The 27,391-nt window shown below is 53.2% G+C and overlaps 1 protein-coding gene across 1 annotated transcript in view; it reads left to right on the top strand.

Annotated features, from left to right (window-relative positions):
* Nucleotides 1-18,402, top strand: part of WWP2 (WW domain containing E3 ubiquitin protein ligase 2) — a 155,621-nt gene extending 137,219 nt beyond the window's left edge. The window contains exons 11-24 of the mRNA XM_047794004.1: nucleotides 2,971-3,025; nucleotides 6,471-6,552; nucleotides 7,173-7,301; nucleotides 7,928-8,003; nucleotides 8,300-8,371; nucleotides 8,600-8,688; nucleotides 10,871-11,030; nucleotides 12,266-12,399; nucleotides 12,638-12,778; nucleotides 13,687-13,807; nucleotides 14,143-14,247; nucleotides 15,751-15,847; nucleotides 16,037-16,109; nucleotides 16,586-18,402. Coding sequence (XP_047649960.1) covers nucleotides 2,971-3,025; nucleotides 6,471-6,552; nucleotides 7,173-7,301; nucleotides 7,928-8,003; nucleotides 8,300-8,371; nucleotides 8,600-8,688; nucleotides 10,871-11,030; nucleotides 12,266-12,399; nucleotides 12,638-12,778; nucleotides 13,687-13,807; nucleotides 14,143-14,247; nucleotides 15,751-15,847; nucleotides 16,037-16,109; nucleotides 16,586-16,685 — 1,434 coding nt within the window. The 3' untranslated portion in view covers nucleotides 16,686-18,402. The remainder of the gene's footprint in view (nucleotides 1-2,970; nucleotides 3,026-6,470; nucleotides 6,553-7,172; nucleotides 7,302-7,927; nucleotides 8,004-8,299; nucleotides 8,372-8,599; nucleotides 8,689-10,870; nucleotides 11,031-12,265; nucleotides 12,400-12,637; nucleotides 12,779-13,686; nucleotides 13,808-14,142; nucleotides 14,248-15,750; nucleotides 15,848-16,036; nucleotides 16,110-16,585) is intronic.
* Nucleotides 18,403-27,391: the final 8,989 nt, after the last annotated feature.

The raw sequence follows: 27,391 nt of genomic DNA, 5'->3' as shown, positions 1-27,391 counted from the left end.
GTAGGAGGTAAGATAATTACCAGCATCAGCTTCCACCAGCTCTGGTTCATGTGTTCATGTTTCTCAGTCTCTGGTCTCTCTTCCTTACTCTTGGCCTCCTCTTCTCTCCTCCTCTTTTAGGTTTGGAGAGGAGGTCTTCTCACAGGGTGAGAAAGAGAGGATACGAAAGATTTTTTTTTTTGTCTTTTTGCTATTTCTTGGGCTGTTCCCACGGCATATGGAGGTTCCCAGGCTAGGGGTCGAATTGGAGCTGTAGCTGCCAGCCTATGCCAGAGCCACAGCAACACGGGATCCGAGCCGCGTCTGCAACCTACACCACAGCTCACGGCAACGCCGGATCGTTAACCCACTGAGCAAGGGCAGGGACCGAACCCGCAACCTCATGGTTCCTAGTCGGATTCGTTAACCACTGCGCCACGACGGGAACTCCAGATTTTTTTTTTTTTTTTTTTTAAAAACACCCTAACAATAGAGAGCCAACACTTTGTGAAGTTTCTGACATTAAAAACAAAAGGACAAATATTGGAGTTCCCTGGTGGCTTAGTGGATTAAGTATCCGGCATTGTCACTGCTGTGGCTTGGATCACTGCCCTGGTGGGTTTGACCCCTGGCCCAGGAACTTCCATATACCACCTGCATGGCTAAAAAATAAAAGGCAAGGATTAAGAAAGGGGCTGATAAATGTGTGTGTGTGTGTGTGTGTGTGTGTGTATTTTGTCCTTTTAGGGCCGCACCAGCGACATATGGAGGTTCCCAGGCTAGGGGTTGAATCAGAGCTGTAGCTGCCAACCTAGCCAGAGCCACAGCAACGCCAGATCCAAGCTGCGTCTGCAACCTACACCACAGCTCACGGCAACGCCAGATCCTTCGTCCAGTGAGCAAGGCCAGGGATCAAACCCACAACCTCATGGTTCCTGATCAGATTCATTTCCGCTACACCATGATGGGAACTCCTGATAAACATTTTTTGTTTCTAGTTCAGTGCAGGTCACGGAAGCCATCAGGAAAGACCTTTTGGTGTGTTGATTTGTAGGGTTAAGCAAGATAGGACTGTGAGCCCCCTGAGGCCCAGGTGGTAGCTAATTTCACATCCAAGCTCCTGAATTCCTTGCACATAATCCACTTTGGTCGGGGGAGGGGGGGGACTTACATCAGCAAACAATTTTGCTCCAAATGCCAAATGCTGCCTTCTTTTCATGTCTTTAAATGACCTTTTCTGCAGTCCTTACCCTTTGCAAGGATGTTGCTCCAGCTCAGCACTTAGGCGCCGTCTCCTGTTTGGCCTCATTATCTGAAGCGCATGCGTGTTTCCCAAGGCAGGGCTTTCCTTCCGTTGTCTTACGTATTAACTACAAAACACAGTTGGAGGAGCTTGGATTTTATGAGATGCTGACTCCCCCACCCCTCTCCCCTCCACACACATCAAAACAACCTCTGTGAATTTGGGAGGTTTTTTTTGTTTTTTTTTTTTTCCCCCAGTAACCATCAGACAAATCTGAATTGGGGTGGAGCTGGCAAACACACCCTCCAGATTGAGGGCAAGGTGCCCTAAATCTATGACGGCCCAGCTTCCCGCACCTTCGAGCAGTTTCATTCCGCCCAGGCTAGGAGGCCCTGGGCTGAAAGGGGGCTGCGTCCCTTCAAGGAACCTATGGTTTCAAGACTTAACCGTCTTTGTTAGAACTGGCTTTGGAGTTGCTTGAGCTGCCACCTTGGAAGGAAACTTTCCCTGGGGGTGGAGGGAGGGCCCTGGAAGGGGGTCCGTTGGCAGTTGAGTTCGGCCAGTGTTTTCTTAAGCCAAGACTGAGCTCCATTCATCCTGCTGCCCGTGTGTGGCTCTGTCGCCCCCAGACGGGGCCAACCGGGCAGCCCAGAGTCTGCATGGAGAACTTGATCCCCCCATGTAATGATTAACTTTTAGTAAGTGAAATAAAAATGCCTGGGCAAGAAAAGAAAAAAAAAAAAAGAAAGAAAGAAAGAAAGGAAAGCGAGAGAGAAAGCAAGCAGGGAACAATACTCGTTTTATTTAACCTTGAAGAGGCTTCCACGGCCCTGCCCCCTTCCCCTCAGGATGTGAGAACCCTCAGCCCCCGGGCAGCCCTGCCCCGGGGACCTGGCAGCAGAATTGGGCTGCGGGTGGGGGCCCTCATGTAAACAGTGACCCCGAAGGCCTGGAGTCGGGGCCCCCCTTCTCTGCCGGCTCCCCTTCTCGCCCCCTCGCCCCCAGCCCCACCTCCCCAGACAGGCGCACCGGGAACACTGAGCGACTTCAGGTTGAGGCCGGAGGAGAATAAAGGTGCTTTTGTGAAGGGAAGCAAAACATTCCTGGGGGAGGTGAGGGGCCTGGGCCTGAATGTGCCCTCAGTCTGTCGCACACCCCGGCCTGCCGGCGGCTCCCTCTCCCCGGCACCCAGGCGGGAGGTGGCGGGAGGAGGCCCAGCCCCCGGCCAGGAAGCTCTGGGCGTGGGCAGGGCTTGTGGGAATGATTTCATTGGAAAGGCCTGCGATATTTTTTCCCCTCCCGTGTGTGGTTCTTGGAGAAAGTTGGAGGTGGTGGTGATTTCAGTCGCCTTGGCCGCCTGAGCGGGAGCTGAGCAGAGGCCCTGGGCCCAGCCCGCCGGGCAGCCCCGCTCCGGCCCTCCTGCCCCGCCTGGGCCGGCTCCCTGCCTCGCCAGCCTCGCCAGCCCCGGGCCCACCTTCCCCTGTGCACCTCTCCTCCCCCTCGCTCCACCCTCCAAAGCTCCCCTCCGTGTGCAGGGCCCTTTTTCGGGTTTTTCTTTTTCCGAGAAGACAAGACGTCTGAGAGGAGCGCGTGTCACCTAAGGCCCCCACCCTGTGCTCCACCAAGTGCTCAAATGTGGAAACCAGCCCTTGGCATTTATATTTTGATCGCTTGAGTGATTTTTAACCAGCGGCTTTTTATTTTCATTTTTTAAACATCTTGTGTTCTGCTGTGTTTCTTGTGTTTAGTCTTCGAGTGCTTCCACTGACCATGACCCACTGGGCCCCCTCCCTCCTGGCTGGGGTAAGTACCGGGTTCTCCTCCTGTGCCCCCAGCCGTGTCCGCTGTTGCTCCACTGCGCTCTGTCCTCTTTCCCTGGGCATCTTCCTTGCTCCCATGCCTCGGTTTCCCGCCTGGGTTCTCTCGGGCACCCCCTCTGGGGACGCCTAGCTGGAGCAGTTGCAGGAGCTGCAGCTGGAAGGAAGGTTGGAAGAGCAGCCGAGTCCCTTGGCGCCCCTGTAGCACTCACCACCTTAGCTGCCGGAGGGTGACCTCACGAAAGGAAGCCCCGAGCAGCCATGGGGCTCTTGGGTAGTGGTGCTGACTTTCAAGCTGTCGCCTCAAGAATCCATCCGAGTTGATTAAGGCACTCTGACACGGGTCGATGCCCAGATGGCCATGGAAAGCAACCTTACCAAAGCTTTCTTTGCAGCTGAGATGTTGGAGGACTTCAGCCTTATTTTGACTCGCAGTCATATAGACTACGAAAGGGACCAGAGGGAAGCAGATGAGAGAGTTGAGCTCTGGCTGGTGGCAGGTTGAAAGTGCCAGTTAAGAGTGCCGTGCTGGCCTCCCCTGCTCACTGGAGGGTGACAGGTCCTGGGTGTAATTTGCCAGTGATGGGCTAGAGGGACGGCCATCTGTGCCTTGGGAGAGATGGTGGGCCTCGTGGCTGTTCTCGGAAGGAGTGGCCGTGCAAAAAAGGGGTCACAAGAGATGGCGGGACTCAGCACACTGAGTCAGGGTTTTGGTCCGTATGTCCAGTGCCTGTCCCTGGAATCAGTTTTACATGCACCAGGCTGGGCCTGGTGTAATTTGTTTGTTAGGCCCGCAGAGGACAGTGCGTTCGGTGGTCTCCACAGATGGTATTAAATTGGGCTTGGGGGGGGCGGGGTGTGCTCCCCAACCACGATGAAGAAGCGGACAATGAGAGCATGAGCATTGCCCGGAGAAGTGCAGCTTTTGAGCTGGTTCCTCTCACTGCCAACACGACTACTCCCTGCTAGTATTTTATAAGGTGGCACCCATCCCCTTGGACCCGCAGGGTATCACTTGTCAATTCCCATTGCATTCCTGGGCGCTGGCAAGACTGCCTAGTCTTTCTCGTGGAGCGTATCCGTTATGGAAGCCCCGACACAGTTCGTGATTTTTAGCAGATGGATGATCCACCTGGCTCCCTGAATGGATGAAAGGTCATTGTTCACTGTTATCTCAGAGATCGCAGCCAGTCAGAAGTGCGAGGGTCAAAGGTAGGACCTCTGGCTGGGCAGGGGAAGGCGCATCAGATAAAATAAGAATCTGAAAGGCCATCTGGCAGCCAGTAGACACTGTGACCTAGAGCAGGGGACCCAGAGTCGTCCCTGGATCTGTGGAGTCAAGTGATTGATTTCCGTAGCACTTCTCCTAAATGCTGCTCACCAAGTCAGAGCAGCTCTAGGGTCTCGAAAACAGCTCCCAGAAGCCAAGTGTGAAATATGAGACGGGGCTAAGGGCCCTGGTTGGAGTCCGTGCTCTTAGCAAATCATCCAGAAAGCAGACCAGATGATAATGGTATGAAACTGAGAGAAAAAGAACTTCTGGCTGAGGGCCAGGGAACCTTCCTCATCAAATCCTCTGGGCTTTTTGTTGGCTTCCCCAGGGCTGTGGCAGGGCCACCTCCCCAGGGAGAGTTAAGAGTGAACAGAAAAAGCAGCAAAACCAAAGGAGAATTGTGTTTAGCAAGGAGAATTGTGTTTTGCTAAGTCTCCTGTGCTGTCCTGGTGTCCCTTTCTGCTCCCCTAGGGAGATCCTACATTCTCCCCAAGCCCCCACCCAGGGGCCAGGACACCTCAGGTTTAGGTGCGTGTCTGCTCAGCCGCTCTGACCCCGGGCAAGTGACTGAATGCTTCCCAGTCCATTTCTTCCTAAATCAGGTCGAGCTAGATGACACCTGAGGACTTTCCCCACCCCCAAACTACCACCTTGTGTGCAGCGAGGTGGTTCCAGTGGGCCATGGAAGGCCCCCACGCAGCAACAAGGGCCCCGGGCTGGCTGGACAGATCCCCCAGCTTGGCAGTTGGCCTTGGCTTTGGTCCTTGGCTGAGCACGCGCAGAGGATCTAGTTCAAAGCAGAAGCTCCTGGGCTGGGAGCGGCTCCTCCCTCCCCCCAGGATCCCCTCGGGAAGCCTGTCTTCTGTGGGGTGGTCCCCCAGGCTGTCCTGGGGTGGCGGTGGCTCTGGGCCAATACCTTTTCTTTCTTTCCTTTTGTCTGTGTATTTGAAATTTCCATAAAGAAATGGATACCAGGTAAGGCAGAGAGAGACGGGACCCTGGGTTGATACGGGGCATGTGGCAGCCTGATACGTGAGGCGAGGGGGCTGGGCCCCCCAGTTCTGTGTCTTTTTCTGCTTTTGATTTCCCCATAGCTTCTGGAACTGGTTATTTTTATTTCTTCAATTTCTCCCCATTATCATAAAATAGAGAGGGCCATTAGCTTTGTTTGTCTTCAAGACAGAAACAGGTTGGAGGGCTCAGGAGCTTTGAGCTAGGAAGAGCAGCCACGCGTGCGGTGGTTGTCTTGCCCTGAGTCTTATCTGCCATCCACCTGGAGCTGGTGGGCTCCCTTTTCAATCCCTTCAAAGGCCAGAATCACCAGCTAGAGTTGAGTCTGCCCCCAGCCCGCCCAGACTTCTCTCCCTCGAACAACCCAGAGCCATCGTGAGTCCGTTGGGGCTAGAGGTAGATATTGTCCCGAGGAGAGCAGAGCTGTGTCTGAGCTCCCCAAATGCTGCCCCGTCTCGAAGCACGCACTTAGGTGTAAGGCCGAGATGGCATTGTGCGTGCCTACAACCCCAGATGTGGATTTGCGCATAAGCAGCATAGAGGTTTTGTTAGGATGTGGGAGCTTTAGGACAAAATTTTGCCTTTAAGCCGGAGGGGACATAGGCCCGGTGGTGCAGAGCGCTGATCGGAGAGGGATGAGGGGAAATGCAGCCACCCCACAGTGACCCTGCCTGTGAGACAGGCACCCGGGTCACTGCATCCAGTGGACGGAGCAATTGCAGGACCAGAGAGCAGCAGCGATGGACTGGGGTGGGGACCCGGGTTGAGGGGAGGCTGGGCTGTGCCTCCACTTTGCACACAGCTGGATGCAATTACGCCTCTGGGTTCAGCTGGGCTGCCCCCCCTCGTGTTGCCACACCGCCCCCTTCTCTCCCGCAGACCCACCCACCAAAGACGGTGCTTGATCTTGAGTTGAAAACGTGTCTATCCCTCCTCCCCAGAAGGGAAAGGGCTCCTTGTCCTTTTTGCCAGTGACGGATATGAGAGCCAGGCTCTGGGTGGTTCAACTTCTCTGACAGCTTGGGACCAGGAGCAGGCATTCAGAGCCAGCAGCCGGGAGGCGGGAGCCAGAGGGGAGAGGGATGTGGGCTCAAGATGTCTCAATCTGAGCGTCTTTTCCTTTTTTTTCTTTCTTCTCCTCTGGCAGAGAAGAGACAGGACAATGGACGGGTGTATTACGTGAACCATAACACACGCACTACCCAGTGGGAGGATCCTCGGACCCAGGGGTAAGGACTCACACCAGGAGAGGTCTGGGCTGGGCCCCTGTGCAGCCCTAGCCCTGGCCCAGGAGCCTGCATGCGTCCTCCACGGCCGATGTTCTGGGACCCTTAGCCACACACGGGTGCCCCGAGACCCTCATGATCTGATGTCCGCCCAATGAGAGCTTGTGAGTGGCACCTTCAATTGACCTTCCTTGTGGACAGAGAGTGGCCTGGTGGGCAGGTGTTGCTGGTCTCTGTACCAGCTGTGCAAGCTGCCGATTGCGTGATTTCAGAAGGGCTGAGAACTTCCCCCTCATCCTAAAACTCTGTTCTTCCCAGCCTCCCAGAAGCTAGTCTGGGAGAGGGGTACTTGGTGTCCTGGCATTGTTGGTAGACGCTCAGACCATGGCCATCCACCCAGGGCTGGTTCTTTGGCTTTGGGACAATAAATGGCCTCTCTCTGCTGCAAAACTGTCCTCAGGGCTCAGGCATTGCCAAGTGCATTTGCTCAAGGCCCACCTTCAAGGGCTCAGCAGGGCCTGGGAAAAGCAGAAAGAAAGCAGCCCTGTGGGACCCCAGCCTCCTTAGCCTGGAGGCCCAGCAGGTGAAATTTGCCTTCAACCCCTCTCTTCCCATGTTGCCAGGATGATCCAGGAGCCAGCTCTGCCTCCGGGGTGGGAGATGAAGTACACCAGCGAGGGGGTGCGTTACTTCGTGGACCACAACACCCGAACCACCACCTTTAAGGATCCTCGCCCCGGGTTTGAGTCTGGGTAAGGACCTGGCACAGGTGATACCCCGCTCTGTTAGCTCAGGCCGGGTCCAGCTGTTCTCACTGCCCTCTAGCGGCCAACTTTGGTGTCACACTTTTTTTTTTGGTCTTTTTAGGTCTACACCAGAGGCATATGGAGGTTCCCAGGCTAGGGGTCTCATCTGAGCTGTAGATGCCAGCCTACAACAGAGCCACAGCAGTGCCATATCCGAGCTGCGTCTGCGACCTACACTGTAGCTCACGGCATTGCCAGATCCTTAACCCACTGAGCGAGGCCAGGGATCGAACCTGCATCCTTGCGGATGCTAGTCAGATTTGTTTCTGCTGACCCAGGATGGGAACTCCTGATGTCACCCTTTAATCAGTGTGAGTGGGAGAGGGAAGGGGCTCCTTTGTTCAGAATAACACGTGGTCTTTCTCTAAAAGCAAGAGGTCTGGCTTTGTTTCTATTTTTTTCGTTTGAATCTTCACATCTGCAGACGGTCTTAATGGCAATCACTTCCTTTCTCTTACGCCTACTTCGCTCATCTTTAAATTAACGTGGCATCAGCTTTCCTTAGGGCTAACAAGATATGTTGCACTTTTTGAGAAACCCCACGGATTCCTGATCACCTTTGCTCTTCCCAGGACGAAGCAAGGTTCCCCTGGTGCCTACGACCGAAGTTTCCGGTGGAAGTATCACCAGTTCCGCTTCCTCTGCCACGTGAGTTCTGGTAGTAGGGCTCCTACCCCTCAACCCCCGAAATTATAGTTTCTGCCCAATTTCTAGCCCAGGAGCAGGCGCTGGAATGCCTGTGTCTTAGGTGGGAGCCGGTCACTCGTCTCACCCGAGTAGCTATGTGACATTATCTCCAGGAAGCCGGCTTCCTTTCCTAGGGCATCAAGTTGTTCCTTCTTGGCCCAGGGCGGGTGGGGAAGCCTATTCAGACAGACAGGTGATCAGGCTGAAGTCTTGCCACCAAGGCCCCAGCTGGAGGTTTGTTTCTCTTTTCTTTTCAGTCAAATGCTCTCCCCAGCCACGTGAAGATCAGCGTCTCCAGGCAGACACTTTTTGAGGATTCTTTCCAACAGGTTAGAGAATAATCTTCATGTCTGAAACCAGAGGGCCGGCAGAAGGCCCCCTCCTGCAACCCGTCTTCTGTCATGTGGCCTTTTAAGCCCATAGAAGTAGAATTTTCAAGGCGTGGTCCATGGTGACCGGTATCTGCCGAAGAGCAGGCCTAGAAGTCCCCCGTCCCCTGCCCCCAGCCTGCTGTGGACTGGAGAGTGGCAGGCTGGCTCAGTCTTCTGTCTCCCCAGATCATGAATATGAAGCCCTATGACCTGCGCCGCCGGCTCTACATTATCATGCGCGGCGAGGAGGGCCTGGACTATGGAGGCATCGCCAGGTGAGCTGGGTGCCCCTGGAGGGCTGTGCTGCACCCCACTTCCCCGGGGCTGCAGAGCCCATGGCTGGAAAGCTGCCTCCTCCCTGCTCAGACAGTTGCCAGAGCTCCCCTGCACCTGCAGGAGTGGGCACGGGTGTGGCCGGTCTGAAGGGGCGCTGGAGCGGGGTCTTGGGGTCCTCTGCTGGGCTAGGCATCAACCCTGTAGCTACCGGGTCATGGGGAGGCTGAGGGGCTTTGGGGGGAGGGGCTCACTCAAGACAGTAGCTCTACCCACCAACATCATTATGTCTGTATTTCACCCAGTCTGTCTGACCCGTGGGCAGGGGAAAAATACCAGTGTTGAGTGGTTGTCCATGAAAGCTGACCCTGGGCCTCACTTCCTCTTGAGGCAGCCGGGGCATGCTGAGTTGGGAGTCATGGTATGTACCTGCCGTGCATAGGCTGTGTCACCCTCCAGAGGGCATTGATCACTACCCAGCTGTAGGTCATGTGCACAAGGTCAGTGGACTCAAAATAGCTCCTATAACCCTACAAAGAGCTCAGAGCGTTGTCTTGCCCTCCCCCCCGTCCACCTACAACAGTTAACAGACTCCCCTTCCCAGTGTTGCCTCGGATGAGGGGCACAAGGGCCCCGGCAGAGAGAAGGAGCATCTTGGCCTGCGGTGACCGCTCAGCTCACTGCCTCTCATGGTGTGGGGACATCTTCTCGCTGGGTGTTGGCTTAACTTGCTTCTGGTTCTCTGTGTGCTGGTGGCGTTGCCCGCTGTGTTGGCCCCGTGGATCAATGGCTCTTTTTCCGTGGTGACCGCGATAACCTCCTCTCCAGGCTCTGCTTGGTGGTGTGGCTCCCGCCCCGTGTGTGTCTGTCTCTCTGTGTCCTGCCAGTGGTTTTACCCTATGGTAGGTTACGTCATGCTGTTCTACCACAGGGTAGAACCACGGACAGGATACCGGGGCACCCTCTGCATCGAAGGACTCCTCATCTGCCCGGCCACAAACAGCCCAGCAGCCAGGGACCGGTCCCCTTGGGCTGTCCCCCTGCTGGTCTAACTCAAGCTCCAAAAAGGACTCTGACATCTGGCTTCAGGCTTTATCTAGGGCCCAAAGTGATGCCAAGTCATGGACATGGGTTCACAGGAATGCATGGACATACAGGGAAGGGTATGATGATGGGGTCGGGGACGAGGGAATGGCAAAGTGCCCCAAGGGCAGTGAGATACCTGGGCTGTAGCTGGGGGAGTGAGGTGTAGGCACAGCATGGGTTCCAGAGTTTTTGTGCATCGGGAGTTAGGAATGTGTTACCACGTGTTCACAAGATGCTGCCTCCTCAGCTAGGGCGGAAGCAGGCCGGCTGCTGTTCATAAAGCATTTCTGCGAAGTTTAGAAAAAGGTACCCTTTCTCAAGATACTTCTGTATTGGAAAATGGCCACAACATACTGGGTTTTATCCGAAAATGGCAAAATGGCAACTTTACAGCTGTTTGCAGGGACATTGTTGTGATAAATGTACAAATTATGGTTTTTTAAAAAAATTGTGTTGAAGTTTAGTTGATGTAAAATGTGTGTTAGTTACTCTGCTGTATAGCAAAGTAACTCAGTTGTACATGTATCTCTTCTTTTTCATATTCTTTTCCATTGTGGTTTATCACAGGATACTGAATATTGTTCCCTGTGCTATACAGCAGGGCTTCGTTGTTAATCCATTCTATATATAATAGTTTACTTCTGCTAATCCCAAACTCCCAATCCTTCCCTCCCCTCCGCCTTCCCCCTTGGCAACCACAAGTCTGTTCTCTATATACGATATTTTAACGTAGTGTCCTTGTGCAGTGCACAGCCCACACAGCTGTGCATGGTGGCTCAGGGTGCAAGGAGCCCCTTTGCCGTTAGTTGCTCTGGATATCGGATGGGAAGTCCTGGAATGCAGCACCCAGAGCTAACATGCATGCACATGGGTCTTCCTGAGCATCATTGTCAAGTGCACTTGTTGTTCTGGTTCACCTCGGGTCTGACTCTGCTCTGTCCGTAGAGATTGGCCCAGCTGCTGATCCTGGTGGGGCCGCCTCCCCAGGACACAGGTCTCCAGACCAGGTGAAACAGGAGGCAGAGGAGAGTTGCAGCTCCAGAGTGGGTGTGCAGGGAGGGATCCATTAGTCTTGTCTTTCTCTCTCTTCTCTCACAGAGAGTGGTTTTTCCTCCTGTCCCACGAGGTGCTCAACCCCATGTACTGTTTATTTGAATACGCCGGGAAGAACAATTACTGCCTGCAGATCAACCCCGCCTCCTCCATCAACCCCGACCACCTCACCTACTTCCGCTTTATTGGCAGATTCATTGCCATGGTAAGAGTCACTGCCACAAGACCTCCAGGGTAGGCGGTGACCCCAGACACCAATGGCAACTCTGCAGACTGGCATCCCCTCTCTGGGCCCCACCCTCATCCTTACAGAACTCCTCACTGAAGGTGCAAAAAGCTAGTGAGAGTTCCGGCGCTAGATCAGAGCTCTCTCGGTGGCCACCACAGGGCGTTGAGCAAGTTTTCCTTGTTGATTCGTGTAGGACTCACCAAGCGAAAGCCCGGGCTCCCCGGATCAGAGTCTTCAGTGAACACTCGTTGTGTGCCCTGTTGTGGTGGGGGATGACGGGCACGGCCCACCTGCTGCCCATCTCCGGGTGTTGCCACGAGCTGGGTGGCAAGAGTTTGGGAGTGTCTGACTATGACTCAGGCCTTCTGGAAGGGAATTGGGAATCTACACTAGCTTAGAACAGAGCTCTGGTGGACCAGCTGGTGCAAGATGGAGGAGGCACCTGTCACGAGCAGGGCAGAGTAGGGAAGGGGAGTCGGTATTTGTGTTTCTGCAGAAATAGGCTCCACAGAGTGAACATGAAAAGGGGGTGACACTGGGTGCCTCCAGTTGAGTATCTCACGAGTATGGAGACAGGGGGATCTCTGGGAGCCCCAGTCCCGCTGCCATATTTGGTAGCTTGAGATGTTTTGCTGCTAACTTTCCTTCGCTTCTTCCTGAGTGAGTGCCCCGCCCTGCCCCCCTCTCGGGGGGACCCAAGAGCCCATGACTAAATATGTCCTTTCCCTTTGTCTGGAAGTTCTTGGCCAAGGTGCTGGGCTCAGGAAGTGGGCACATTCTTCCCAGGTCTAGAGACCCGCCTGGCCCCGCAGCTGACAGGACAGACCAGTAAAACCCTAGACTATTACTCACCCCTGGCCCGCCAACAGCGGCGTCTGCATTATTTTTGGCTGTCTCTGCTGCCCGGCTCTGAGCACCAGTGAGTCAGGGCCGCCCTCTGGAGCTGTACGGAATGAATCTTCTCTGGGCGCTTGGGGCTGACTCGGCCAGAGCAGGGAGCCAGTGGGCAGGTGGGCAGGCGGTGGGCCTGCTGGGCCCAGAGGTGGCTCCCTGAGGTGTGCAGGTGGGAGCAAGGGCCCTGCTTGTTCCAGGCCTTCCCTTCAGCCCCTGGGGCAGCTGGGTGCTCAGGAGGGCGGGGAGCAGGAGCCAGGCTTTGAGATGGGGCATCCTGGGAAAAGCCCACCTCCTCGCCCTGTCGCCTCCTTCCTCAGGCTCTGTACCATGGAAAGTTCATCGACACGGGCTTCACCCTCCCTTTCTACAAGCGGATGCTGAACAAGAGACCAACCCTGAAAGACCTGGAGTCCATAGACCCCGAATTCTACAACTCCATCGTCTGGATCAAGTGCGTGCCCCTCCCTCGCCCCACACTGGGTTAAAGGCTGGGGTGGGGGGTGGGGGTGCTGGGTCGCTTCCAGTCTGCCTGCAGGACAGCTCAGGAGGTGTCCCCTGCCTCCCGAGGTGGGTTCTAGGCCACCTGCGGATCCCCATGTCCCGTGGGCCCTGCAAGTGCGTGACAGCCGAATTGGGGGAAGGCCCCTTCTGTGACAGACTTCTTCCCCCTGGGTCTGTCGTGCCCCCAGAGAGAACAACCTGGAGGAGTGCGGCCTCGAGCTGTACTTCATCCAGGACATGGAGATCCTGGGCAAGGTGACGACGCACGAGCTGAAGGAAGGCGGGGAGAGCATCCGGGTGACTGAGGAGAACAAGGAAGAGTACATCATGTGAGTCTCAAGCGCTGGGGGGCTGGGGGGCTGGGGGGCTGCGGGAGGGGAGCAGAGGCCCAGCTGGCTGCAGAGAGAGGGTTTCCTGCTCTTGTCTCTGGGTGCCCTCTTCAGCCAGCCCCCCACGCGTGGCCCGTGGGTCACCAGGGGTGGGAAGAACCTCCCACTTGGCCCTGACCTTAGGTAGCTGCCGTGGTCTGTCAGGGACTGACCCGAGTGAGCAGCTGGAGCCCAATTCTAAGGCCATCTGTTCCCCTCCTGGGTTCTCTGTCCCCCAGGTGGTGGACTTCAAGGCCGCAGGGCCGGGGAGTTCCTGTTGTGGCTCAGGGGAAACAAATCCAACTAGGAACCGTGAGGTTGGGGGTTCGATCCCTGGCCTTGCCCAGTGGGTTAAGGATCCGGCGTTGCCATGAGCTGTGGTGTAGGTCACAGATGTGGCTTGGATCCCGTGTTGCTGTGGCTCTGGTGTAGGCTGGCAGCTACAGCTCTGATTCGACCCCTAGCCTGGGAACCTCCATATGCCGCAGATGCGGCCCTAAAAAGACAAAACAAAACAAAAGGCTATAGGGCTGAATTCCTTTGATGAGGCATAAAATTTAGATGGCGCCCTCTTCTTTCTCCTGATTCTGTCCAGTTGGCTTAAATCCATTATCTCACATGCCCATTCATGGTCGTGCCTTTTAACCTCCTCATCTCAGCAGTGGTGGGAGGAGGAGGAGGCGATTTCAAAGATTCAAGTGCCTCTGGGTTCTGGTGAGGTTTTAAAGGCTGTTCCCTGGGGCTGGCAGCAGCCCTGGGTCTCCCCGCCGGCCTGAAGTCAACTTTCAGCTGACCCCTTGCTGCCAGCGGTGGGCTTCCCCGCCCCACCCTGCCGCTCCTGAGCTGTGGCTCTCGGGCTCTGGTTTTAGGCTGCTGACCGACTGGCGTTTCACCCGGGGCGTGGAAGAGCAGACCAAAGCCTTCCTAGATGGCTTCAACGAGGTGGCCCCCCTGGAGTGGTTGCGCTACTTTGATGAGAAGGAGCTGGAGGTGAGAGCTGGGGTAGTTGGGACCCCGAACCCCTGCCTCTGGGGCAGTCCTGCTCTTTGCTAGCTTTGCTGGGAACCCACAGCGACTCACCAGGAGAACCCCGAAGTCTAGCTGGGGGGCGGCAGCAGGCCAGTCACATTGATTTGGGTTCACACCTGCCCTTACCTGGGCCCTGGTTTGCAGGGGGTCCACCTTACGACTTGTGTTGCCCGCACTGTTAGGCCTGCCGGCAGAGACAGTCGAAGACGTGTTGCATCTGGCAGGGCGTGGATGAGGCGCCGTGTGCCGTGGGGGGTGCTGGGCTGGGTGGCTGACTCCCGGGCTTTCTCCGGCAGCTGATGCTGTGCGGCATGCAGGAGATAGACATGAGCGACTGGCAGAAGAACACCATCTACCGGCACTACACCAAGAACAGCAAGCAGATCCAGTGGTTCTGGCAGGTGGGCCCTGGGTCTGGTCCCTGTCCTCAGGGCAAGGGTCTGGGCGGGGGCATTTTCGCAGTCCCCACAGGAAGCGAGACCTGATTCCACCCCAAGCTCCCAAGCTCGAGGATACTTGTTGTATTACCGCCTCCCTCGTCTTTGACCCTCTCCTCACCTCCCTCAACTTGCAAAAGGAGATGAGACACCCAACCTTGAGACAAAGGGAGCTGTGGCATCTGGGTTGTGACCAGTGTGGGTGGGCGGTGGGTGGCCCAGCTCCAAATGCTGGAATGCGGTGGGGGCTCGTTATATACAGGAAGGAAAGCTCTCGTCTGTCCTGTGGGTCCCCGTCCAGCCAGGTGGCAGGGGCAAGCATGAGGTTGGCTCCAAAGAAACAGAATGGGCTCGTTGTCTCAGATATAATGAGTCGATTCCTTTGTGTGTGTGGGTCCAGTCGTTGTCGTCATTATGAAGTATAGCATATACAAAAAAGAACAAGCATGTGTAGGTTTTTTGTGGCGGTGAAATTCCTATGCTGTAAAATTCACTGGGTTAAGCATTTTAAGGTGTACAGCTCAGTGGATCTGACGTGGCTTTTAACAGTGCTGTGCAGCCTTCATCACTGTCTAATTCCAGAATATTTCATCCCCCGTAGAAAGAAACCTCATACCCATTAAGCAGTCACTCCTGTCCTTAGTATACTTTTAAAAGTAGAACTTGGGAGTTCCCATTGTGGCTCACAGGGTTGCAGACCTGACTAGAATCCATGAGGGCGTGGGGTCAATGCCTGGTCTTGCTCAGTGTTTAAAGAATCTGCTATTGCCGTGAGCTGTGGTGGAGGTCGCAGACGTGGCTTGGATCCTGTGTTTCTGTGGCTCTGGTGTAGGCCTACAGCTACAGCTCCAATTCAACCCCTAGCCTGGACACTCCCATATGCTGCAAGTGCGGCCCTAAACAGCAAAAATAAATAAATAAAATCAGGGAGTTCCTTTTGTGGCTCAGTGGTAACAAACCCAACTTGTATCCATGAAGACGGGGGTTCAGTCTCTGGCCTCGCTCAGTGGGTTAAAGATCCGGTGTTGCCAGGAGCTGTGGTGTAGGTCGCAGACGCCGCTTGGATCCGGCATTGCCGTGGCTGTGGTGTAGTGTGGCAGCTACACCTCTGATTGAACCCCTAGCTTGGGAACTTCCACTTGCCACAGATGAGCCCCCCACAATAAATAAATAAGATAAAAATAAGCAAACAAATAAATAAAAGCAGAACTTGGAGGGAGGAAGACTGCCTGATCCAAAGTGTCCCTGAGACCAAGCGATGTGACATCACCTGGTGGGAAAGGCCCACACAGCCTCTTAGAGAGAATGGCTTTGGAGTTGCCCAGGTGGCGGTGGTCAGCTCCCCATCCAGCCCAGGCTCCGAGTTCTCCGTCCCAAAGAGGGGCCCGGCTCAGTGGAGAGTTAGAGGTCAGGGGAGGCACTGGGCCGAGCGGCTCCCTGACGCTGGCTTGGCTTGTGGAGCTGCAGGTGGTGAAGGAGATGGACAACGAGAAGAGGATCCGGCTGCTGCAGTTTGTCACTGGGACCTGCCGCCTGCCCGTTGGGGGCTTCGTCGAACTCATTGGTACATTTTCCCTTGGCCTGTGGGTGCCCTTGTGGGGGTGAGGACAGCGCAAAGAAGGGGGCAGGACCTAGTGTCTTCCTGGAAGCAGATCAGTGGGAGGGAGGCTGAGCCTTCAGCGGTTGGAGCTGGAGGGTCCTGCCTTTGGAAGGGACCGTCCTGTGACACACAGTGCATTTTTCCGGACCACAGGAAGCAATGGGCCACAGAAGTTTTGCATTGACAAGGTTGGCAAGGAAACTTGGCTGCCCAGGAGCCACACCTGGTGAGTGTGCTGGTTGGAGGGGAGGTGGCAGGAACCTGAGGCCGGGGGAGCACCAGAAGGCAGCCTAGTGGGCGAGGTGGCTTCAGGGCCTTGACGCTGGCCACTCTTGAGTAGCTCTGGGTGTTGGGCTTAGAGGGGAGGTGTGTGGCATGCCTGGGCCTCTGACCTTTGGGAGCTGTCACACAGTTCCACGCCCTGATGGCCACCCCAGGGGTTCACTACTGAAACACCCTCTTCAAGTAGGCAAAGAGCTGCTGTTCCGGGCGCCCCCTATCGTTCCCCATCTCCCCTGCAGCCCTGCCTCCTCTAAGCCCTTCTTGGTCCAGGGACACAGCAGAGAACCCTGTCCCAGGATCTGTCTGCCTGGCATCACGGTTGAGCGCAGTGGGGTGGTGGTGGTGGGGTTCTATTTGGACCCCCGGTGGCCGTGAGAGCTCTGACCTCCCTGTGCTGACTGCCCTATTCTTTCTCACCAGTTTCAACCGGCTGGATCTGCCACCATACAAGAGCTACGAACAGCTGAAAGAGAAGCTGCTGTACGCCATCGAGGAGACCGAGGGCTTCGGACAGGAGTAGCTGAGGCCACCCTCTCCCACGCCCCCCAGCACATATGCAGTCCTGAGTCCTCCCTGCCCGAGAGGCTGCTGGCTGCGCAGCCCCCGGGAGGCCCCTGCAGACGGTGGCCCTGTGTGGGACCACAGCGTCATCAGGCTGGTGGCAGCAGAGCCTGCCTTCAAGAAGCCCCACCTGCCCCTCCCTCCTACCCACTGGTGGCAGCCTGGAATAAAGCCCCCATGTTACCCTCGGTCCCATCACCCACTGCAACGTCGGGAGAGCTGCCCCTCTGTGCAGAGCTCACCCTCCTTCTCCCCGAGACCTGCCCTAGCTGTGTGTGAGGGTGCCAGGCAGGGCGCCCGTGCCCAAGCCCTGGGCCTCACGGGCTGGCTAGGTGAGAAGGAGACCGGTCACTCGGGGTAGGTGTTCTGGGCTAAGGAAGCCCAAGGTCTTCGCCAGTAAAAGAGGTTCTGTTTTATATAGAACTTTCCAGTGACCTGTGTAAAGGAAGGTCTGAGGGAGAGGAGCTCTGGATCAAGGCCACCTCCCTCAATGGCTCTAGCTCCCGAGGCCGAGCAGCAAGGCCCCTTCCTGCACTCGGCGCGGGCCCGTTCGTTCTTTCCAGCAGATAAAGGGTCATGTCAGTGGGATGGAAACAGCAAACGCCCTCAGACTTTCTTTTCCCTTTGACATAAACTTGAAGCATTTTGTGTGTGGGGTTGCTTTGTGTTTCGTGGTTGCTATGCTGCTGTCACTTTCCATCAAGGAGCTGGCGTTCCAGGCATGGCTAGGACCTTGACGGCCCCAGCCCTGTTGGTCCAAGAATTGCCCCAACAGCAGCTCCACTTAGGAACCTGCTCAGCAGTTGTGTGAGCTCAGGCAGGCCTGCCCTGGCAGCTCAGCATCACAGCAGCGTTGTCCCTGAGCCCTGACAGAGAGGGAAGGGCGCTGTTGTCCCTAGTGCCACCCCAACCTTGCCCTCTCCCTCCGCAAAGAACCCCCCCCCCCCCGCCCCCGCCACTGCTAGATGTAGCGATGGGGCTCAAGTCCCTGGACCTCCAGGCAGCCCGTGCGTCCGGGTGGAGAATGAGGTGGGACGCAGCCACTGTGGAGTGAGTCTACTCCCCCTCCAAGTGAGGCGACAGCTGCTTGTAGGAAACCAGCAGAAGGGCCCTGAGCTGCCATGCCCAGTCGGTCCTGATTTCTGGAGCTCCCGCCAGCCTCTGCTGTGGGCATCCTGCCATGTGTTGCAATCGTCAAGGTGAACACACTCCCCTGGGAAGCTGGAGTGGTGACTATCGCGGGGCCCCCATGCAGCCCTCGGGCCGGTCCAGGGGCCTTCTGAGGACCCTGTCATGGTCCCAGGGCCTCGTCCTTCCCCGGCCCGGCCCAGGGAGGAGGGCCCCGGCCGCTCTATTGCGCGTGCTGATGTCAGCGGCTCAGTTCATCTCGGCTCAACCTTTTTTCCTTCCCTGGAATCGTTTGCCGTGCTTCCCTGCAGCATCTCACCGTGTTGGGGGTTGGGGTGCCAGCTGCCAGGCGGGGTTTGGAAGCCTCGGGCTCTGGGTGTGCTGAGTGTGTTCATGTGGGTGTGTGTGTACATAAGTGTATATAACTGAGGTGTCTGTACGGAATGCCCTTTGGTAGCTCTGAGGTGGTCACTAGATTGTTTTGTAACGCTCCCCGCCCTTGCCTCGGTATTGCCAGTTTCTTGTGCAATAAACAATCAGCAGCTGTGGGTGGTGTTGGCGTGGATGTGTCCAAATCTCTGTCCTCCAGGCAAAAGGCCTCTGGGCCCCACACACCCTCCAGGTCCAGACTGGGTGGAAATTCCATGACCTTGCTGGTTTTGAGAATTGTGTGCGTCATTTACCAAGACAGTCGCACTTGTGACAGGTTGCTGGGTCCTTGTCCAGGGGTTCCGGACGTCAGCCCTCCGTCACTTGGTTCGCGGCACCCTTTTGGCCTGGGTCTCTTTGGGCAGTTGCTGTGGCACAGGAGTGCCAAGAGATGAGGCTACAGGTTAGACAGGCTTTGGGCACCAGCTCCTGGGGACAGTGTTCTGGGCGATCATTCATTCGAGAAACATTTCCTGGGATCTCTTGAGTTCCCTGATGGTGCAGAGGGCTCTCTGATCTTGGGCTCCCGGTCAGACAAGGGCTTGCTGACCCCTTTCTTGAAGGGTTCCGATGGGACCCATCAGTGCAGTCTTGGTGCTTTCGACATGGAAATGACTTTGTCCTGGATCAAGCCTTGCTGTGATCAGGCTTCTTTCCAGGGGAGGCAGAGATGTACAGAGCACCTCCTTCCTGGAGTTCATGAGCCGAATTCAGTACCCCCCAACTCCGAAGCCTTTCTCCGCTTGACAGGGCAGTGCCGTGCTTTCGAGGAAATGATCCACCAAAGTCTATACATTATACAGACATCTCATAATCAATTCAAGTAAGACACCTCTCAGTGAAGCTGTTCTCCCCACAAGTAACTGCTGTTCAGTGGGTGGTCCTTCCAAACAATTTTGTGTGTATAAATCATATATACATATAGTTGAAAAATACACCAAAAATGACATACATGTTGAGCAGCTTATCTCATTAAATGAGGTATTAGGGACACCTTTCCATGATTGTCAGCATAGGTCCAATGAATTCTTTAGGGCATGATAGTCCACGTTATGGCTGTTCTGTAGCACACCCGTCTTTGTCCGAACAGGCATTGCATTTGTGTCCAGTTTGCTGGTGAATGCTGTTGGCCAGGTCTTGTGCATCGATGCTGCTTTTCCAGGAGGGGCCCGTCCTAGAGTTGGACTGTTGATTATGCACTTTTTTTTTTTTTTTGGTCTTTTCTAGGGCCGCACCTGTGGCATAGGGAGGTTCCCAGGCTAGGGGTCTAATCAGAGCTGCAGCCGCCTGCCTACGCCACAGCCACAGCAATGCAGGATCTGAGCCACATCTGCGACCTATACCACAGCTCACAGCAACGCTGGATCCTTAACCCACTGAGTGAGGCCAGGAATTGAACCCGCAACCTCATGGTTCCTAGTCAGATTTGTTAACCACTGCACCACGGGGAGAACTCCTGTGCACCTCTATTTTTAATTTAAAAACTTTTAAAAAGGTTTCAAATTCCAGGCTAGAAAGGGTCCACCGTGAAAGCCCTCCTCCTTTGTTCCTCAGCCATTCTGATCACCTTCTGGAGGCAGGCATTGTCGCTGGTTTCTTTTGGATCCTTCCAGATAGACTTTAAAATCCCAACAGATTCTACCCAGTTGCCCTTCAGAAACATTCTTGTCTTACCAGCCTTTGCAGTGGACAGGACCCCTTGCTGCCCCACTCTGGACACTCAGTCTATGAGCTCCCTGTCTCTCCTTTCGGCTTTTCTTCCACTTCTCCATCTCCTAACTCTGGGCATCTGCCTTTTACTTTTGCATGGTCAAAGTGGGTTTTTTTTTTTTTTTAAATATTTATATTCCGAAGTTCTCATTGTGGTACAGCAGAAACGATTCTGACTCATATCCACGAGAAGGTGGGTTTGATCCCTGGCCTCACTCTGGGTTGGAGATCCAGGGTTGCTATGAGCTATGGTGTAGGTCACAGATGCAGCTCGGATCCCACGTTGCTGTGGCTGTGCTTGGCAGCTGCAGTTCCAATTTGAGCCCTAGCCTGGGAACTATATGCCGCAAGTATGGCCTTAAAAAGCAAAAAAAAAAAAAAAGCAATAAATATTTATATTCTATTGTGTAACTATTATGAAGCCTGTATTTTTTTTTTTTTTTTTTTTTTTTGGCTGCATGCAGAAGTTCCTGGGCCAGGAATCAAACCTTCGCCCTGGCAGTGACCAGAGCCACTGCAGTTAAGGATCCAGGACCACTGGATCCTTAACCTACTGCACTACAAGGGAACTCCAGCCTGAACTTTTTCTGAAGGTTTATTAAGGAAGCTGAAAAGCATGGAGTTCCTGTTGTGGCGCAGTGGTTAATGAATCCGACTGGGAACCATGAGGTTGCGGGTTCGATCCCTGCTCTTGCTCAGTGGGTTAACGATCCGGTGTTGCTGTGGTGTAGATCGGTGGCTGCAGCTCTGATTAGACCCCTAGCCTGGGAACCTCCACATGCTGTGGGAGTGGCCCTAGAAAAGGCAAAAAGACAAAAAGAGAAAGAAAACTGAAAAGCAACAAATATGTGCACACTACTAAGATGGTAAAAATGCCTATTACTCCAGAACTAAATAATATAGTACAACTAATTCTTCTTCATACAGCTCTTTGACCCTTGGGGTTCTAATTACCGACCTTTGCTTTCATTATAGCCCGCCCTTTTTTTTCTTACTCCGAAGTGTTTCAAGTTAAATTAGATAGTCAGGAAAGCTCCCTACCTTTTCACACTGTGACAAGTCCCTGATAAAATTAACCAAATCTGCAAAATTATTTTGGAAGAGCAAATATGACTCCCTTTGTCACCCAAGGTCCCCAGTGGAGCTTAAGACTTTACATAATGGGGGAACCTTACTCGATCTGGAAAGCTCAGTCTCTGCATCCCTGTTACCTTTCTATATTGGGGCTCAGATCACCCTCTAGAAGCACTTACCCTAAAGATCTGTGTGCTTCCATTCAGAGGCATGCTTACAAATAGCAAGCGCTTGCTGATCTTAAGCTAAATGCAGCGATAACAAGGCCCCAGCTTCATCTTGGGGAAGCACATTGATTCAGTGCCCAAAGTTCCTACCTCAGCTCATTCCCCTGCAGTCTCCCCCATGAATCTTTTCTGGGAGTTCCTGCTGTAGTGCAATAGGATGAACGGTGTCTTTGGAGCGCTGGGATGTAGGTTCAATTCCCTGGCCCAGCACAGTGGGTTAAGAATCAGGCATTGCCACTGTGCTGGATGGAATCTCATCCCTGGCCTGTGGGGTGGCTACAAAATTTAAAAAAAAAAAAAAAAGAGAGAGAGAAAGAAAGAAAGAGAGAAACCCTTTTCTCCAGGTCGCTCTGATTCTGAGGATGGTCCAAGTTCCAAGCTCACTTTCCTGTGGTCCATTCGGCATGAGTCAAGTGCCAATCAGCTGATTTAGAGTGGAGCCTGTGACCTTTCTTTGCCATGCTTTCTTTTTTGTACCTTTTGAGATGTTGAGGCTTTACTCCAACTCAGTTGGTTCCGGCGACAGTGATCCTTGTTTTCCTTTTTGAGGCTTGTCACAACTTGGGCCCCTTCAGGTTGACTCTTGTCACCCTTCCACTTGTCTTTGATGGTCTCTGTGCCATCTAGTCCCAACTCTAGTTCTCTTGCCCAAACACAGTATTATCTACTCCACTAGGAGCCCTGGTTCTTCTTGGTATAATAGAGGACTAGAAACCAAAGCGTGGGCTTCCATCAGGAGGGCACCATGAACGCATGACTTGATCAGCTTCTCTGCTCCCAAATGCATAATCTGAAAAAGAGAACACAAAACATATATGTGGGGGTGGGGAGAAAGAGAGAAAGTTGGTTTAAAAAGATAAAAATAAAAATGCAAAACGTTGGGCAAGATTGAACCATAGGTCTGCTGCCCCTAGAGCCTGGCAGATGTGAGTTAAGCTGCCATGGGGTAAGGGGTCTGATACCCCCGAGTAGGTGGAGGATGGGGCACCAGTTGCGTATCTGACTATGGCTTGGAGAAAGTCGATAGGAGGCTCATTAAGCCAAACCACCCCACTGATTCTGGCCGGGATCTGTGACATTCCCAGGTCACCCCAAGGCTGGGGCCCCAAACTGCCACTCAAAGACCAGGCTCTAGAATGGATGCCCAGCTGGATAGGATGTGGCAGCTATAAAACCATTAGGAAAGAATGAGCACAGGCAGAAATCACTCAACATTTTTGACTCCATATTTCAGAGAAAGGCACTCGTGGGTGCTCTTGCCTGCTGTCTTTGCTGTAAGGGGTTAGGGGGCAAGTGGGCCTTTTCATGGGGCCCCCTATGTCACTGTGCAGGGGTCTATCCTCTGGGGTGACCCCTTTCTCCAGAGATGAATCCTCTGCTCCCCGCCTGAGTGGGAGACTCTGCCTGAACCAGGGAACCTTCCTGGGACTCCTGGCCACTGACCTGATCTTTTCTCTCCTCCCGTCCTCAGCTCTGACTCAGGTTCCTGAGCTGGGGGCTCCACTCGACCGCTGGTCTCCTGCAGCTGGCAGAGGGGAGGTAGCCAAGCTGCATGGGGCTCTGGGGGAGACCTGGGTGGCCCACTCTTACCGCGGTTTTCAGCTCTCCTCTGTCTGCCTTCTGTCCCCAAGTACTGTCTCTCTGGGGACTCCCTCCTTTCCTGTCAGCATTGGCTTAGGTGCAGACTTGTGCTTGCACCTGCTTTCCACCTCTGAACATCACGGAATCCTCTTGTGTTCTCTTTGGGCCTGTGGATTAGGACCTTCGTGGAGCTGCCTTCACTGTCGTTTCAGCGTGGCTGGTGAGGGCCAAGAGCTGCTTCACCTGCTCCCTCACTTAACTTCCTTTCCTTGGGTCTGCCTGCGGGGGCAGCTTGCAGCTTTGCGCGGAGGTCCCGGAGGGGGCGTGTCTGCTTCCTTATTTGACTTCCGACTCATGCAGGGCACTAACTCCAAGCTTAAGCCTAAGTCTTTCCCTGTTCTGAACCCTCATCAGCTAAGCTTTTTCCACGTGAAGTTGAGGCTGGGGCTCTGGCTGCCCAGCTGCTGCTCCTGCTCTCCTCCTTCCAGAAAGGTGTCGACCTCCCTTGTCCGCCTTCCAGATGCTGCTTCTCAAATCGGACCAAATGGTGAGGACAAAAATGGGAATGCTTTCCCAATGGCTTTAGTGGGGACTTGGGAGGGAACAAAGCGAAATGCATGTCAGAACTGATTTTTGTGAATCAGCCACAGTTTTGCACCTCACCTCTGAAGAGCACTAACTCTAAGCGTTGGTTTGGTTTGGTTTGTTATTTCCAAAGCCACTGGCACCAATAGCTAGTCCTCCTTCTAAACAAGAGGGATGCTTTATTTCTGCATTTTCTATTATCTTTATTTTATGACTTTCATGAGGCATTGACATTAAAAATGAAAAACCCACTGTAGTTGATGGTGGATGACCCTGCTGAATTCTTTTTTTTCTTTTTATGGCCGCACCTGCTGCAGATGGACGTTCCTAGGCTAGGGGTCGAATTGGAGCTGCAGCTGAGGGCTACGCCTCAGCCATGGCAACACCAGATCCTTAATCCACTGAGCGAGGCCCGGGATTAAACCGGCGTCCTCACAGAAATTATGTCAGGTCCTTAACCCACAACGAGAAGTCCTACCCTGGTGAATTCTTGTTTTTATCTCTAGGATGAAGGCTTCTTAGTCATTCCTCCCCCCATGGCACTGCTCCCTGCTCCCCATATGCACACCCCCGTGGTGAAATCCCCTCCTTTTGAGTGGGGCTGGTCTAGTAACTAACCAATAGATATGGCCAAGGTGATGGGCTGTCTCCTCTGTGGTTAATTGATAAAGGATTCTGATCTACTTGTTAGCTGAGCCTCCATTGCCTTCTCGGCTTGTGTGCTTTGATGAAGCAAGCTGCTGTGGTTGGGAGGCCCACATGTCAGGGGACGGAGGGCTCCTTCGTGTCAAAAGCCAGCAAGGAGCTGCGGCTCTTGGTCCCACAGCCCATGAGGAACAGAATCCTGCCAGCAACCACGTGTCCTTGGAAACTTGAGATGACAGCAGCTCAGCTGACACCTTGATTGCCACCTGCGAGTGTCACCGAGCAGAAGACGCAGCTAGGCTGTATACCTGGGCTCCTGCACCCCAGAACTGTGAGATAACGATGTGCAGTTTTAAGCTGTTCAAGTTTATGGTAATGCGTTGCTCAGCAATAGATAACGAATACACTGTCCTAGGTCAGATGTAATGTCCTTGGATTAGCATTTCTTCAAAGTCCTAAGTCCTGAATGTGGCCAGGATTTTTAATAAATGAAAGAACCATGGCATGTGGATTATCCGTAGTTCAAAAGAAATCACACTAACTGGGAATTGAGGCACAGAGGTACCGGTATCCCTCTTCTTCCTTTTCTTGGGGGAAAGAAAGTACTGGGAAGTGGGAGTAATTTCAGTCCCCCCCCACACCCCTGTCCCCAGCTCATGGCCTGACATTGCTTGTTGGTTTCCGAGGGCTTGGCTCTGGCCCAGCCTGTGGCTGTGGCACTCTGCCTTGGGTTGTCATTCATGCTTATCTGGGCTTCTAGCCAAACCCAGTTGGCAAGGGTCGGGTCCAGTCTCTGAAAGACAATGTTGGGTGCCATTCCCTGTATAATGACAGCGTGAGGAGTAGGGTGGATGGTGCCATCACAGCAGTGCATAAGCTGAAGAATGGCCTTTGCAGCTCCAGGATTTCCACTGGCGTTGGTTGTAGGGGCACATCTCCCACCTCAGTTATACTCCCTCATGAGCATCTGGTCCAGAGGTATAGCAACATTCTTTTCTTCAGGGAAGGAATTAATTTCCTCCTTGAACATCTGGTTTTCATAATCACGGGTGTTTGCCATCTCTCGTGATTGGTTCACGTTGGTTCAAACACGGGGTGGGGGAGAAGCAACTGGTGCATTAACCTTTGTCTCTTATTCCATCCCTGCTCTTGAACAGGCGCGCACATCTCTGAGGCATCGGCTGTCTGCTACGGGGTACAGGAAGCCCCTGGATAAGTCCTTTCCCCAGCTTTATGGAGATGTAATGGACAGAGCGTGTTAGCTTAAGGTATAAATCGTGTGATGGCCGGATACGTGTATGTATTGCAAGATGATGACCACAGTAAGGTTAGTTAACACACCCATCACCTCACAGAGTTACCATTTTTGTTATTGCTGTTGAGACCATTTCGGTCTGAGTTGTGGTGAGAACATTTAAGATGGACTCTCTTAGCAACTTTCAATACACCTTTCATATTGTATCCAGTGCTGGAGTCTCTCTGCCAGGGGGTAAGAGGTAGGGATAAAGCCAGGATTAAAAATGAGAAAGAAGGGATAAGAGATGAAATAAGGATCTTAGTTAGTTGTTTTGGTTAAAAGATTAGCCAGATTATGTTATCAGGGATCAGACACTAGCTATAGCCTCTAGACAGAGGTCATCACTGCAGAGGAGTGTAAAAGGTACATGTGTATAAGAAGGTATCTTGAGCTGGGAAAGGGCTTAAATGGAATCCACAAAGAGCTATAACCACAAGGCAAAAGCAGTGTTAGGTCCATCTACATCCGAATAAAAGTTCTCTATCTTGCACATGTGTAGAGACCATAGATCTCTTAAAAACACAGATTCCCAGAGATTCTAATGAAGCAGGCAAAAATGTATACATTTACAGTGAAATAAATGATATCTGAAAAGGGTAATAACTACTCAGTATGTATCATAGATTAATAATTTTACTACATTTAACTCTCATGTGTTCTTGAGGATATTTTTAGCTATAGTAGCCATATTTAGGTTATACTATGTGATGCTGTGCTGATGTGCCTCTTTTCCTAATTTATGGCGCTGTCTTGAAATCAGCCATCGTGGGAGTATTTACACCAGGGAAATTGGCAAAGACCGCAAATCAACACCCCTCCTTCTTTCTTAGAGAACTGGTTATTACACATGTACTACTGGACATAGTCCATAAAACAAATCATGAGTGGTATCAGTAGTGAGGAAAATCAAATGAAGAGCTTTCTGAAGGGCAGAGGAGTCTTTGCATGTTGATTGCCCAAGCAGTAGTGTGCGGTAGAGTACATCATGGATTGGAGGTGTGGCAAACTGACCCAATCCTTTTGCACCCATATGCTCTCCAGATTCCTTCAAAATCTTGGCTTAGATGGTTGCAGCCCAAGGCAGAAGTGGCGGGCAACACCTCTGGTGGTTTCCCAGTTCCTTGCTGAACTGGCAAGCAAATGGCTCTCTTGCCAAGATGAGATTAGTCAATGGCGCCATCTAGTGTTGAAGAACAGATTGGTTACAAAGAGAAATGCTTAGAAAGTGATTCTCTTGACTTAGGCTTTGGAAACACTCCTGGTTTCCTCTTCCTTTCTTTTCCTTCTTCCAGTTCCCTATTTCTGGAGTCATTTACTATTTCCCTAATGCAAATAGCCATTAGTCGTTTTGTTTTATTGAAAGATATGAACTCCATGTTACTTCCAGGCAAAATAGATAATGCCAAGAATTGAGTGGCATAGATATGCACATCACCACTTGCCTATATTATCCATAATAATTTGGAAAGAGGAGTTCCCGTCGTGGCGCAGTGGTTAACGAATCTGACTAGGAACCATGAGGTTGTGGGTTCGGTCCCTGCCCTTGCTCAGTGGGTTAAGGATCCGGCGTTGCCGTGAGCTGTGGTGTAGGTTGCAGATGCGGCTCGGATCCCATGTTGCTGTGGCTCTGGCGTAGGCCGGTGGCTACAGCTCCGATTCGACCCCTAGCCTGGGAATCTCCATATGCCGCGGGAGCGGCCCAAGAAATAGCAACAACAACAACAACAAAAAGACAAAAAAAAAAATTTGGAAAGAATTTGTTTAGGGAAGCTGTAGAGATCTCTTGTGGGCCACAGTTATTTCTTGTAACAGGGGCAGACGAAGTATTTTGGCTAAGCATATCATAGTACCACAAACAGCCCAAATTCATTCTCAAGTCTTACTTCTGCTTCATAGGTATTTTTGTAGAAAAGTGGTAGAAGAAAAGACCTGTTCGTAACTCTTCTAAGAGAGCAGGACCTTTCATTCTTTTAGGAGGACCTATGTTAA

The sequence above is a fragment of the Phacochoerus africanus genome, chromosome 8 (assembly GCF_016906955.1).
Source record: "Phacochoerus africanus isolate WHEZ1 chromosome 8, ROS_Pafr_v1, whole genome shotgun sequence".
NCBI lineage: Eukaryota > Metazoa > Chordata > Mammalia > Artiodactyla > Suidae > Phacochoerus > Phacochoerus africanus.
This window is presented reverse-complemented; position numbering and strand designations above follow the sequence as displayed.